General features: G+C 42.3%; 7 protein-coding genes across 7 annotated transcripts; 4 read left to right on the top strand and 3 right to left on the bottom strand.

Moving 5' to 3' along the window:
• Positions 1-4172: 4172 nt before the first annotated feature.
• CLUP02_17870 (uncharacterized protein) lies at positions 4173-6194 on the top strand (the record flags this gene model as incomplete). Its single annotated transcript, XM_049296774.1, has 4 exons — positions 4173-4297; positions 4389-4400; positions 4465-4605; positions 4676-6194. The coding sequence occupies 4 exons, from the start codon at positions 4173-4175 to the stop codon at positions 6192-6194; spliced, it is 1797 nt and encodes a 598-aa protein (XP_049137998.1).
• A 554-nt stretch (positions 6195-6748) lies between these two features.
• CLUP02_17869 (uncharacterized protein) lies at positions 6749-6974 on the bottom strand (the record flags this gene model as incomplete). Its single annotated transcript, XM_049296773.1, has 2 exons — positions 6749-6775; positions 6828-6974. The coding sequence occupies 2 exons, from the start codon at positions 6972-6974 to the stop codon at positions 6749-6751; spliced, it is 174 nt and encodes a 57-aa protein (XP_049137997.1).
• Positions 6975-7021: 47 nt separating this feature from the next.
• CLUP02_17868 (uncharacterized protein) lies at positions 7022-7316 on the bottom strand (the record flags this gene model as incomplete). Its single annotated transcript, XM_049296772.1, has 2 exons — positions 7022-7205; positions 7300-7316. 2 exons carry the CDS (start codon positions 7314-7316, stop codon positions 7022-7024), a joined length of 201 nt encoding a protein of 66 aa, XP_049137996.1.
• A 675-nt stretch (positions 7317-7991) lies between these two features.
• On the top strand, positions 7992-8898 carry CLUP02_17867 (uncharacterized protein; the record flags this gene model as incomplete). The annotated part of the gene is made up of 2 exons (XM_049296771.1): positions 7992-8666; positions 8719-8898. 2 exons carry the CDS (start codon positions 7992-7994, stop codon positions 8896-8898), a joined length of 855 nt encoding a protein of 284 aa, XP_049137995.1.
• A 1114-nt stretch (positions 8899-10012) lies between these two features.
• CLUP02_17866 (uncharacterized protein) lies at positions 10013-10747 on the top strand (the record flags this gene model as incomplete). Its single annotated transcript, XM_049296770.1, has 3 exons — positions 10013-10123; positions 10193-10380; positions 10444-10747. 3 exons carry the CDS (start codon positions 10013-10015, stop codon positions 10745-10747), a joined length of 603 nt encoding a protein of 200 aa, XP_049137994.1.
• Positions 10748-10790: 43 nt separating this feature from the next.
• On the top strand, positions 10791-11643 carry CLUP02_17865 (uncharacterized protein; the record flags this gene model as incomplete). The annotated part of the gene is made up of 3 exons (XM_049296769.1): positions 10791-11008; positions 11065-11146; positions 11197-11643. The coding sequence occupies 3 exons, from the start codon at positions 10791-10793 to the stop codon at positions 11641-11643; spliced, it is 747 nt and encodes a 248-aa protein (XP_049137993.1).
• Positions 11644-11951: 308 nt separating this feature from the next.
• CLUP02_17864 (uncharacterized protein) lies at positions 11952-14101 on the bottom strand (the record flags this gene model as incomplete). The annotated part of the gene is made up of 3 exons (XM_049296768.1): positions 11952-12133; positions 12475-12562; positions 12776-14101. 3 exons carry the CDS (start codon positions 14099-14101, stop codon positions 11952-11954), a joined length of 1596 nt encoding a protein of 531 aa, XP_049137992.1.
• Between the last annotated feature and the right edge of the window lie 4 nt (positions 14102-14105).

Genomic DNA, 14105 nt, shown 5'->3' with positions numbered 1-14105 from the left:
ACTATACTAACCTATATAATCTAGCCCTAGCGTTAAATTAAGCTTAACTCTAAAATTACTAAGAATGGCCGTTATATACCCCCGGATATCGCTATAACTTATACTTAGGCTATTAATACTATTTAAATAATTATATATAATAATATTAAAACTAATACCGAGTCGTGCGCTCGTTATAAGGCTAATAAAGGTATTTTTATTAATTACGTTACTTTTATAAGTAAGGGCTACTCTAGTTATAATTATATGTCTATTATATACGAGTATATGCTCGTTATATTTCTCGTTATTACTTATATATTACCCTATACTACTTTATATTTATTTATAGTTTACTAACGGTTCGTATTAGCTCGTAATACGCTGATTAAAGTCGTTAAGCGCGGTTATAATTATAAGGGCTATAATAAAGTCCGTATTAGCGCTCTATTTAAGTCTTTAAGTACTATCCCCGCTATATACTTTTATATAATAATAAAAGCCTTTAAATAAGTAGCTAAGTAGGCTAAAAATAATAAAGAGGGTATATATAATAATATATAGGATTATAAAGAGCGTTATTAACTTATATAGACTCTAAATAAGGAGTAATTAATTTAATATTCTTATATAGCATAGTATAGGAGTTTATATAAGTATATATTAGGATATAGTATAGTTAGGCTTAATACCCGGGCAATAAGGCCCCTATAGAGTCGTAGGGTACTTACTAGTTATAAACTAGAGTATACGCGCTTAGTTTAGCCCGTAAAAGGCCGTAACTAACTATATAAAGGCTCCCCCTAAAGTTTAACGTTTCTAGTAAAATTATAGAACTTTTATTTATTATATATTATTATTATATACTTTTCTATCCTTTTTAGCGTTATAAATCCCTATAAGTATTTATATTTCTATATATATATTTATAAAACCTTATAAATAAAAGGATACCCTTACATATTACTATAATTATATATAAATATTTACCCCTTATTTGAAATTTCTTTCTTAGTTTCTTATTTTATATATTACTACTTTTTTAAAATAGTACGACTACGTATTAATCTTTTATTATATTAAACAATAATTATTATAAAATTAAAAAGTAATTAGACCTATAATATAATTATTATATATATCTTTATAGTTTTTAATACTAGAATTATAAAGCAAACTTTTAAACGTTAACTTACGAAATAGGACTTATAACGAGAAGAGCGTACGGTCTTTTCTAAAGATCTATTAATTTATATCTAAGAATTATTTTTTTAATAATACTTAAATAATAAAAATATCTTTTTTTAACTCTAGTCTAAAGGATTTATAATTATAGCTATAGGATTATTAATACTTCGTTAATAAAATTAGCTTTAGTAACGATAAATACTAAAATAGCTCGTAATTATATAATAACGATTAAAAAAGTTCTTTTTTAATATACTAAAAGTTACTCGCTATATTAAAGGGTATAGTAAAGAGTATCTTTATATATAAGTTCGCTAATAAGCTTATATTATTAGCTAAGATAAACTATACTTTATATATTATAAAACCTTTTTATAATAAGTTTAAGATTAGTTAAGTAAGATAAAGTACCGTCGTAAAGGGTTTATAACTCCTAGATTAAATTATATTTAGTCTTTAAATACGTACGATAAGCTTTTACTATTTAAATTTAAGATTTATATTAGTATTAATACTTATTCGTAGTTTATTATATAGTTCTATATAGGGGTTTCTACCTATACGTCCCGGAATATACTTATATAATATCTTCCTATTATTTAATAATAGGGATTTATATTATTACGAGTTTATTTAGACCGAGGGAAAGAAACCGTTCTTACGTCTAGTATTTATTATTACTTTTTATAATACCGTTTAATAATAAAAAGTCCAATTATATTCCGTAATTACTAAATCTTTAGCAAAAGTATCTATAATATTAAGATTAAAAGTTAGTAAAATCGTCTTTATTAAAATAGATTAGCATATTAGTAAGTAAGTAATATATATCTTAATATATATAAGTATACTTACGTTTATAAAAATACTTTTAACTACTTAAGTTCTAAGGGCTATTTTATATAGATATACTCTCTAACTAGATTATACTTCTATTTACGTATATATTACTAATTCGTTCTAATTTTATTAACTTCGTATAAATTTAGAACTCTTATCGAATTCGTTGTTAAAAAGGTCGCCCTTATATTATTTTTAGTTAGCTATAGTAACTATATTATTAACTTACGTTACGAACTATATAAGACTTTATATAGCTAATTAACTAAAACTAAGTTTAATAACTATTAAACGCTATTTAAAATAGTAATAATCTAGACGTATATCTTCCTTAAGCTACTTTATAAATTTATACCTTAATTATTAAAAGCTCCCTAATTATATTAGTTAAAAGTACGAAGTTTAGCGAGGCTAATTATCCTTATTTTAAAGCGTATTAATATCTTTATATTCGTCTAAAGTAATATATACATAATAAGCTTTAACTAGAAGTTACTTTACTTAGTAAACTATAGGGCAGTATTATATAAGTTAAGTAGAGATTAGAAGACTTTAAAATTAATTTTAAAGTATTAAATAGCTTCGTAATTACGAGCGATACTAAGGACGAAAAAGAATTATAAATATAATTATAGTTTATTTTAAATTATTTATTAATAAGAATGCTCGTTTCTATCCTTATAGTATACTAAGTTATTTATTATTATAAACTTTATCTTCTTATTAAACTATTATAATCTCGTCTTTTCTATCGTTTTTATTTTTTTTAACCTTTTTCTTAGCCTTTACCTCCTTTTTAATAATCTTCTTTTTTTATTTAATTAACAATTCCTCTTTAATTTTTATCGTTAGTTTAATACTAATACCTATTAAAAGCCGTGTTTTCGGAATATTTCTATACGTCGTTTTGCTTAAAGTTTTAGTTATAATTAGCTTTATACGACCTTTTCCCTTTTTTACTAACTAAGGTTTAATAACTAGCGACTTAATTCTAGTTTAAAAAATAATAAAAAGTTAGTAATTATCTTTTTTATATAAAATCGTAGTTTTAAAAAGGAATCTCTTTAAATTTATAGCTTCGTACGCTACTTTACAGTACTCTAAAATATTATAAAAATTCTTTATATTAATTAAAAATACTAACTCCTTTATTAAAAGAATTTATTAGTTTATTATAAAATATAAAATAATAAATCGTATTATATCTTAATATAAAATAAACGTTAAAAAGCGATTAAACTAAACTTTTTTAATAAACTTCTTAATAACTTAAATATTAATATAAGTTATTACTTAGAAACCGTTAAGTTCGTTTTTAAAAAAGGATATATTATATAATATGATAGAGATATTAATTATTAGTAGTTATTTTAGCTCTTTTTTTATTTATTAAATACTTCGTTCCCGCTTTTTTAAGCTTATAAAAAGAGACTTTATTAATATTAAGGCTTATACGTTTATACGTTCTTATTATATAAAAAGGGCAAAGCTTATATAAGTATTATTATCGATTAGTCGTTTCGGAATAGCTTTACGAAGAGGTATTATAAGGTTAATTAGTTTAGTAACGTTTTATATAAAAACTAAAAGTTATTATAGATTTATATTATAATATTTATAAACGAGCTATTAATTTAATAACTTAAGTAAAGAGTGATTTTTATTTATAAGAGGGTAAAAAGTAATAATTACTTTTATAATAAAGTTATAAAAAAAAGAAAAACTTTTATATTAAGGTACAATATTATATAATTTTATATATTATTATACGGTTTAATATATTATAAAATTAAAATATCTCTTAAGTTATAAATCTCTATAACCCCTATTTATAGGTTATTATACTAGTTTAAACCCTATCCTAGGTAGTGGGGTAACCGTAAAATACGATTTCTGCTTTGACACATGAAAAAAGTGTTTTGGCGGAGTGCCTCTTGCAGTCTGCCGTAGTAGCCAGCGGGGCACATCTCCAAGCTACATGAATTTGCTTCAGTCATACATCGACATGTTCATCGTCGTCCTCTAAGCGTCGTTTACATCCACTCCATATCGCCCAAAGCCTTACGTCTTCCGGGGCTATTCTTGTCCTGACTGCATAAGACATGCAATTCTAGAGTCGCGAACGTCTCCTCCAGCATCGTTATCGTTGCACAGGCTTGATCCAGATGGAGGCCGAAGCAAGTATCACTGGCTTAGGACCGACAAAAGATGCCCGGGTCTCAAAAGACAGCAATATCATTGCAGCTATTGCCCCAGAGAGGGGATTTCGCGCTTGTATCGAGTGCCGACGGTAAGTCGCCGCCTACAGAGTATGACTTAAGGTCACATCACTGTTTCTCCTACTCTTCCCGGCTTAATCGTACTGACTTCTTCCAACGCAGCAAGAAGACAAGGTGTATGCAAGGACTTCTGAATTTCCCTACGTCTCTACCCACGTCACTGATCTTGAACCTGTAGGCGATATGCGGCAACCCATCTGCGGTCTCTGTCGGAGAACAGGCGGGTCTTGTACATTCCCGACAAAAAGGAAAGCCCCCGAATTCCGAAAACGGCCCGCAAAACAGAAGGATTTAAACGTGATAGACCCTCAAAGGCTTGGTTAGACCCAGTCCCATCCCGAATACGTCAATTGTGTTTATACTAAGCCTCTGATAGAACATCTTGTTAGCCTTCTTGAATCCAGACTTGACGAAACTCCAAAAAGCCAAAGCTCTACGGGCCAATCTCCAGGCAGAGAGCAAGGCAGCGATCAATCAATTGCTACGAGCCCTAGTTACTCCGGATCGGTTGGGACTTGTCGAGACGATGCGGAGCAGGACGCCATAGTGGCCCTAGGCTGTACTTCCGCCAACTCAACAAGCCATTGTCTCGAGCCCAGAGCTGATCGAAAAGTTGAAATCGAAGCGGGAGGTGCTGGAGAAAGCACAGAAAAGAATTTATACCGGACCGAGATACCTGCTGAAGTGGCAACAGAGCTCGTCAATTTGTACTTCGACAAAATTCAAGCATGGTTGCCATTGCTTCATCGACCAAACTTCTTCGCCAGATACATTGTCGATGGTAGTTTCCAAAAAGAGAGGTTACTCCAGGTGTCGCTGGAAGAGGGCCTTCTGTTACATGGGATCTTTGCTCTCGCCGCGCGACACTCAAATAATGAGTACTTCCAGGGATTGTCACCACCGAATCGTGGGGATAATTTCGCCGAATGGGCGATTCAATATTACGGCCGACTGCGATCGTCCGATAGCGAAACAACGTTGGAATATTTACAGGGGTGTGTATTGTTGGCCTTTTATCTCTACACGGCCGGCCCAAGTCATCAAGCATGGATACTCACCGGGGTATGTGTTCGCTTAGCTTACGACCTCGACGTCTGCTGTATGGACAAAGAAGATGGCGGCAATGAAATGGCGTCCACAAAGTGGTCGGCAGAAGAGGAGCGTAGGAGAGCATTTTGGCTCGTATGGGAGATCGATACGTTCGCTTCAATCCTCTCAATGAGGCCGCGAGGACTCAACAGCCAAAGGATCATTGTGCGTCTCCCGGTCAGCGATGAAGCGTGGTTTTCCAACAGCCCATGCGAGTCACCGGTCATTCCTCTTGATCCAACACAGGTTTGGAGAGTCTTGCTCGACTCTCCGAACAAAGACGAGCGAGCGTGGTTCCTCGTGGCCAACTATCTGATGGCTTTGGCGTACGAGGCAGCTTCAGGCCAGCAGAAGTCTCAGCGAGAATATAGCGATCTCGCTAGCTCAATAACTTACTTCTCTCTTGTAGTTTCTCGGAGATATGGACTGGAAACTAAGCCACCTGTCTTCACTGCCAGGACTTTTGCGAACGCCAATTGGATTATTGGCATGCATCTAATGTTGGCAAACACTCAAGCGTGTTTACAAGTTCTGACAGCAACACCGGCGTCGGGTGTTGCGACGATCGGAGATGACTATTCGAGAATCCTCAACCGTTGGCACCCCGAATACATCGCCTTCAGTCACCCATTCTTCGCCGGAACACTTCTTTCTGCCCGCACCTATCCATCAACGTCTTCGTCGCGGTCACTAAGTTCATCGTGCAACCAAGAGCTTTCAGCCCTAATTCTTTCCCACTTTGCTACTTTCTGGGAGCTAGGTTCTCTGCTGCTGGGTGAGTACATCCGTTTCTATATCGAGACCATTCTTTCAGTCTAATGGTGCCGATTCTCGCAGGCCTGATGACTTCCAAGTCAATAGAATATAAGAGAAACCTCGAGAAACAATCCTCATTGAGAAAATACTGCAAGATTTACTTTTCTCATTTGAATCTGCACAATGAGTCACTCAGAGCCACAAATAAAACTCGATCGGGTATGCGACAGTCTGGTGTTGGATCTGTCTATGACGGAGCGTCTGAGCCACATGGCGCTTGCCAGTCTCCGAGGGAACTTTTCGACATCGAATTGGGTTTGGATGAAAACGTGGGCGAGATACCACAACTTCTCGCAAATACGTCTGAGGGGTGCTATAGCTGGTGCTCCCCTGTGCAGTTGGAATATCTATGCGGTGATAGTTTTGGGTTCAACTGCTTCGAGTCGAGCCTCTGAACAACGTCGCAGACATCTCTTTCGTGTCCCGTTCTTTTGCGCGTCAAAAGACGATCCAATTTGCGATTCTCCCCAGTCCAGAGATCCCTACTTCTACCAAGTCACCGTCCTTGAGAAAGGCGCCTCGAAAGTAACCGACGCTAGAGGGAGTGCCTGTCATGATCACTGTTCCCCTCCGCAAAGTCGTGCCTCGAGAGGTGGGCAATGATCTGGGCCACCGACCAAATTATGTCACTTGTACCCGTCTCTTCGACCACCTCCCCATTGACAATTGTCGTGAGATGAAGCTTTTGGGGATCTGGCACCGACTCGGTTGACCAGATTGCGGGGCCCACAGGTGCAAAACCGTTAAATGATTTCGCATAACAAAATTGTCCACCAGAGGCATCTGGCAGTTGAAAGTTCCTTGCAGACACGTCGTGCCAGCTGTGTATCCTAATACGTAATTGAGAGCCTGGTCTTCCTTGACGTCTTTGGCATCGTGGCCGATGATGACCACGAGCTCTCCTTCGTAGTCCAGTTGAATCTGAGCGTCTGGATGTACTTTGATATCGTCCAAAGGCCCCGCCAAAACATCACTAGGCTTCGTGAAAATGACGGGAAAGGTGGGCACCTTCGACTAGACGTTGCGTCGATACGTAAGTAAGCTTTTCTCAGTTCAGGAACACTACACTGTGTGAGGGCCAAGGGCAGGACTTGGGCATTATGCATACCTTTGCTTCTTCTGCATGTTGCTTGTAGTTGAGCCCTACACAGATAATGATGGACAGGCCGCAATGGGGCATAAAAGCAGCGTCTTCATTGTGAGCAAATGGCGAATCGGGCAAGGTGCATGAAGTACCTTCGCTGTTTTGACCTTGCGACCAGTTGATTTTAGACCTAGCCATGGGCTACCATCCAGCTCCAAGACGTCGAAGCCCTTGTCATCACTAGAGTCGATCATATCACCATAGTTAACTTTCCCATCTTCCTCAAAATGAACAAGTCGATTGAAAGACATGGTCAACAGTGAGTTGCCAAGAGCAATTAGGTGAGCATACGGAAGAAGACTTCCCAGCCTGTGGCAATTAATCGAAAGAGCAACCAAGTAAAGAATCGGGTGAGGATCTCTCATTCCGGAATCTGTAGATAGCGAAAGGAAGAGCCGTCAAATAGAGTTAGTCCCTTGGCAGCAGGAGCCCGTGTCTTCCGGCAGATGCAGGTCAAATAGCCAGGCGGCATTCGCGGTAAAGCCGTTCAAGGCCGCGGCGCATCATCGGTCAAGAAGTCCGCGAAATCCCGTTGGGAAATCTAGTGCATTGCGCTACATATATGACCAGCCGTTTTGAGTATCCAAGAGCCTGCACGTAATCTGATTCACTGTCCGTAAACCCATCCAGCTTATCATTAGTCGCGTGTCGCACCCATGGCTTCACCACCACAGAAGATTAGGGTCATTCGTCTGGCCTCAGTGCTGTATCAGCACGTCGACGTCGAAAAGGCAGCCCAATTCCTTGAAGACTTTGGCCTTCAGGAGGTGGCTCGGCAGGACGGACGTGTCTACTTTGCCGGCTTCGGTGTTGACCCGTACGTCTATGTAATTGAAAGATCTCCCGGCTCACGCCGCGCATTTATTGGCGCAACCTGGGTCGTGGAGAACGAGAACGACCTTGAGGTCGCTGCGAATCACCCTGACGCTACAGGCATTCACGGCGAGAAAGGTCCTGGAGGTGGTAAAAGAGTAGACATTGTCGACCCGAATGGGTACTATGTTGGATTCATTCACGGCCAGGCCCCAAGAAGCGATGTTGACAATGTGGACAAAAGCCGGATTGCTGACGACGAGAGTCCCCCCGCCAATCTGGTTGACGAAAAGCCAAGAAAAGGTCGTTTCAAACGCTTCAATTACGGGCCTAGTCCAATTCACAAGCTGGGGCATTATGGATTCATGGTCCCCAAGGACACCTACGAGAAAACGCTGAAGTGGTACACTGGCCTTATGAACCTAGTGCCTACTGACGCGGTTTTCGACCCTCGGACAAACAAAGACACGACTTGCTTCATGCACGTTGATAGAGGAACCACTTTCACTGACCACCATGTAAGTGGCAAAGCCGTGTAATCTTTGGTGCATCTGTTGATCACGGACCCAGAGCTTTTTCCTCGGCGCCCATCCGTTTAGCCAGACGCCTTTTGTTCATCACGCTAGCTTCGAGGTTAATGATATGGATACTCAAGCTCTCGGCCACGAGTGGCTTTTGAAGAAGGGTTACACCAACTGCTGGGGAATTGGACGGCATGTCTTGGGCAGCCAACTATTTGACTACTGGTAAGCATGAACGCGATCCCCAAGACTCCAAGGAACAAGTGCCGAAGGGTGGAATAACGGGATATTCGCCATAGGTTTGATACATCGGGAAACATTGTTGAACATTATTGCGATGGGGACCTGGTCAACGAGAACACTGAAGCTACCCGGTCTCCAGAAGCACCAGATTCACTCCATGTTTGGGGTCCAAACGTTCCTCTCGGTTTTGTGACTGGCAGAATTGAGGATGCAGGGAAACTCGTAATGCCATCAGCAACTTGAAGTCTCAATCGACGCAGTGCAGGTGAGCATGCAGTAAGCGTGCTTATGTTACGAGAGTTCGACTGAGCTGATGCAGCGATGCGAGACGCCACATGCAGTCATATGTAGTTTTATTTGATGACTAATTCAAGAGTCTGCCGGAGCGTGTTTAAAGATTCTACCTAGCATGAAACTTGTTTCCATGAAACTGGTGACAGGTTTTCCCAGCCTAAGGTATGCACAATTATTCGTAAGGGCTGTCTTTGATCGGACAAACAGATGCTCCAGTCTTTCCGGTCGCTGGCTATGTAACGTAAAATAACAGCACACGAAAGTATTCAAATTACCGCTAACTTAAGGTTTTCGCATGGTCTTTTCATCCCAAATTTTGATGTTTACCTCTGTGCCGGCAACGAGGTAATAGTTTCTGCCATCATCTGACACATGGGTGTGCGATGTGGAAGCCTTTTTTCTTACAAACCTCCAGAGAAAGTTCGTAGTCAAACAGGTTTGTTGACAGATTTGCAGGATCATTCAACGCCTTCCCTCGAAAACTGCAGGGATGAAGCTTTGAAGAATGCGGGTGATGGTCATGGGGTCAGTCGTGTTACGGTTAGCTATCGCATCGGCAAAGCTCGGTCAATGGCGGTCAACCCATCGTTCCGAGCTCATTCTGACATCGGTCAGCATTACCCCCTTTGGCAAGTCGTTTCCATCAGTTTTACGCGTCACTGTGACGAGGAATTGGTTTTGCTGGAACCGTCCTATATATGCGTGCTCGGGAACACAGCACAGCTCCTTTTATTTCAGACATCTTCGATCGCACCTCATCAATGAACACCCATACCTGAAATACATGTAAGTTTGCTGGAATCGAAATGAAGGTGGTCATTATTGGTGCCGGAATCGGTGGTCTGGTTTGCGCCATATCCTGTCGTCGGGAAGGCCTCGAAGTTGTAGTTCTCGAACAAGCTGCTGCTTTACAGCCTGTAAGTGCCATTCTGATGCACCTTGAAGCTGAAGACTTGAGGGGGCTACTGACAGTGTGAGTTCAATAGGTCGGCGCAGGGATACAGATACCACCTAACGCTGCCCGGATCCTTCGCAAGCTCGGCCTCGTACCCCAACTGCTAGACAAGGCCACTTTGGTCGATACAATTGATTACCTTCGATACAAAGATGGCAAGGTCTTGTATCAGATGGAAGGCGGCGAGAAGATGAAGCAATCCTATGGCGATCTTTGGATGTCAGTTATTGCCCGAGGTGGCGAGGTGCGTTGCTGATGAAGCTGAGTCTGACCCTCTCTTAGGGTTATTGCTCGACCACACTACCACGGTGTATTATGGAGCGCGGCCAAGGAGGCTGGCGCAGAGTTACGACTTGGCACGGAGGCAGTGGCGATCGATTTCAAAGACTCAAGTGTGCGCCTTGGGACTGGCGAAATCGTAAGGGGTGATGTTGTCGTTGGTGCCGATGGTCAGTCTGCCCACATTTCAAGTTACTATTTCTTGACGTTGATCCGAGACTGGCAAAACATGTCCTTACTAATACCGCGGAGGTCTCTGGTCAAGATCGAGGGATCAGATTCTTGGCCGACCCTCTCCACCGTCTGAGACGGGAGACCTTGCATATCGAGCCACCTTGACCTTGCAGCAGATGAAGGATTTGAAAGACCCTCGGATAGACGACTTGATCGAGCATAAGACAGTCAAATGCTGGATGGGCCCGAATAAGCATTGTGTTCTTTATCCCATCGGCGGTGGACAAGTATTCAACCTTGTCATTATATGCCCAGATGACATACCCAAAGATATGAGACAGGCGCCTGGGGATGTGGAGGAGATGCGAGCTTTGTTTGTCAGCTGGGATGAAAGGTCCGGTAAAAGAATTCTCTCACACTGGAGTATTGTTACTGACCTGATCGACGTAGACTGATAAAAATGCTGTCATGTGTCCCGTCCGTTTTAAAATGGAAGCTGTGTCACCACGAAGAATTGCAATCGTGGAGGAAGGTAATCATTCTACGGACCTAGTATCTGCGAGTGATCACTGATTTCAACAGGGCCCCATAGCCTTGCTTGGCGATGCATGCCATCCAACACTGCCATATCAAGCGCAGGGCGCAGCAATGGCGGTAGAAGATGGCGCTGTTCTGGGAAAGCTGCTTGGGCAGTTGGAGAGCTCAGGTCTATATCATGATCGGACCAGAGACACTGTACTGGGCATGTTGGAGATCTACGAGAACTTACGAAAGTCCAGGACCACCATCAACGTTCAGGGAGCAAGGTCAAATCAGCGTGCATATCATTTGCCAGATGGCCCCATTCAGGAGTCAAGGGATGCTTGGCTAAGGTCTGAACCTAGAGGAGCTTCACCCGATGGTTTCACTCTCGCTGACACGGCCTACCTCGAAGTTATTCTGGGATTTGATGCCTTGGAGGAAAGTGTCGATGCTTTCGAGCATTGGAAAGCTGGCCAGTCACAAACTTTGCCGAGATACAATTTGTAGTGATTTGTAAAGACGAGCTGAAGCATGTATCTTAAGATTTCGTTCTTTCAGCCTTCAACAGTACAGGAGTAGAGGCATCCTATGATCGAGTGAACATTAAGTGCCCCGTGGAGAAAATTCAATATTATTGTAAATACATTAAAGGCAGCGTAGACACGGGAGCTATGGCCGACACGCCCAATTGTGCCCCCCACCCCCCTCCAACAAGGAGCGGGGGGGATTCGACACGATATAGTTCTGAAGGTTAGAAGCACTGAAGATACACGCATTTCAATACACTGTCCCATCTGGGGCCCAAAGGTTGCAAATTACCATCCATGTGAAGACAACTCGGCATGCGCGGTCAAAGCAGAAGTGCCGTCTCGGCCTATGACGGGGAGCTGATTCCTGCCATGACCAGATTTGACCATGAGATCGGGTGTCGCGCGGGGAATGAGCCGCATCTTCTCCCGGGCTTGGCCGTTCCCACAGTCTTCCTCGAATTCCGACTCTATAGGGCGAATATTCAAGAGAATAAATATAGCTTTTAGGTGGACAGCGGCCATCTGCAACAGATTCGAGACTCCCATTCAGGGGATATTTATTCTTTGTATACTTGTTATAGCATAGTTTTTTGCCCTGAACTTGCCCTCGGCTTATACCCCATTAAATCTGCTGACTCGTAGCTAAGTGTTGCACCTCGGGTATGGATCGTCTATGCTTGATCGTTGAGGCTGGCCTCGCCTGTTAGGGGTTTCTTTGCCTATCCACTGCATTATGTATTCTATCCCTTTGAGTCTACTTTCCAAGTGACTTGTCGCTTGCATTAAATCACTTCTTTGCCAAGCATACCGACATGTGGAAGTTGATTGGTGTGGCCAGAGGACGAGCCCGCGAGACGCACTTGGCATTGCACGAAAGATATGGGCAATACGTGCGCCTTGGGCCCAGTGTCGATGTTAGTATATTAATGGCTGATAAGTGAGGCTATTACTAATCAGTAACCGCTGGGTCGTCACACGTTGAGTCTTAAAGTTTCAAAGAACCTGGAGCTAACAAGAAACATGCACCCATACCAAAGCGTGGCTTATTATAAGGGTTGTATAATTTACCACTATCCTAACCGGCTGACTGGGTCATTTAGTTTACAGACCCGGAGGAACTGTTCCTGTATCCAGACGACTTTGTCCCTATGCAGCCCACGACAGATAAGCTCTCCACCTTCCTTCGACAGCACTTTAACCAGGCTGTTCAAGTGAAGCAGTGCGTGCGAAGGGCCTTGAATCAGTACATGTCGCTTATAATCATCGAGACTCATTGCCTGATCCCCTCGGATATACTGCATACGTGTAGCTTTGTCGAAGTCTTGGTCGTGGTAGCTGGGGATTCTGATCGCTGGGTCCGCCAAGTCGTGCAAGCCTCTGTGATTTTGGCGATTACCCAGGTAAAACGGCATGGACCGGCAGATGGAGTCCACCAACTTCCTGCCGCGATTGGGATCTGGGAAACTGGAATCCTCGGTGGCAACCAAGATAGTTTGCTGCAGCGCCTCGGGGGGCGCTTTCGCAAGCAGATAAAACTTCATCCGCAGGACCATGAGCCGGCAAACGCGCCATACATTCCAGATTGTAGCAATCTGGACGGTCGGGTATATATCGCAGAACCCGAAGTATGTAAATGTGTCTTCTTCTGATCTTTTATAAGTTGAAGGCTGCCATGAAGCCGGCACTAGCTGAACCCAATCCAAGAGCTGTGCGTCAACGGACGAAGCGTCCTGCCACCAAGTCGCGAGAGTCAGACCATCTAGGTTATTCTTGGCCAGCTCGCACATAAAGGTGGATAGTCTCTTTTGCAAATCGGCAATTGAGAGCCCGATCAGGTCCAAGACTGCATTCGGGTTGGCTGGCAAAGAATGGTCCCACCCTGCATCGAACCAAGCATCCAGGCCCAAGGTGTCGTCTGTTTGCGTTTCCATATATGTCGACACATCACAGTGCCGCAGGTAGCTCCTCAAGTATGCGCGGCAATCCGAGTCTGAGAGGCTCTCCGCGCCATGTTCGAGCAATGCACGAGCGCCTTCCTGGTGGGTGCGCATGGTATGCTGGTGCGTCGACCGAGCAGCGAGGCTCTCGTAGAAATGCATCAAGATAGCGCTGAGTACGGTACTGTCCTTTGACCGCTCGAGGGGATCGTTGAGAGCTGCTCGTAGGCGACTCAACGCCCTAGCAAATGGAGGATGAGGCGTTCGATAAGTGTTTGTTGGGATTTTCCACATGCTCCAGAGCTTCGTTGACACGGCAGTCAGGACGGTCGAGAGGACAGAATCCGGCTGCTCCTTGGATACGACAGGAAGAAGAGGCTCCAGGAAACCCTGGGTCGAGTGAAAGCTGCGTCCTAAGCCCGCGATCGAGGTGAGAAAGAAGCAGATAGCGAATGATTCGTCGCCGGTGGAAATTGTTGCTGGTATGACAGCCTGCATTGTC

Source organism: Colletotrichum lupini, chromosome 10, assembly GCF_023278565.1.
Source record: "Colletotrichum lupini chromosome 10, complete sequence".
Taxonomy (NCBI): Eukaryota; Fungi; Ascomycota; class Sordariomycetes; order Glomerellales; family Glomerellaceae; genus Colletotrichum; species Colletotrichum lupini.
Note: the sequence above shows the minus strand (reverse complement) of the source record. Positions and strands in the feature narration are given on the sequence as shown.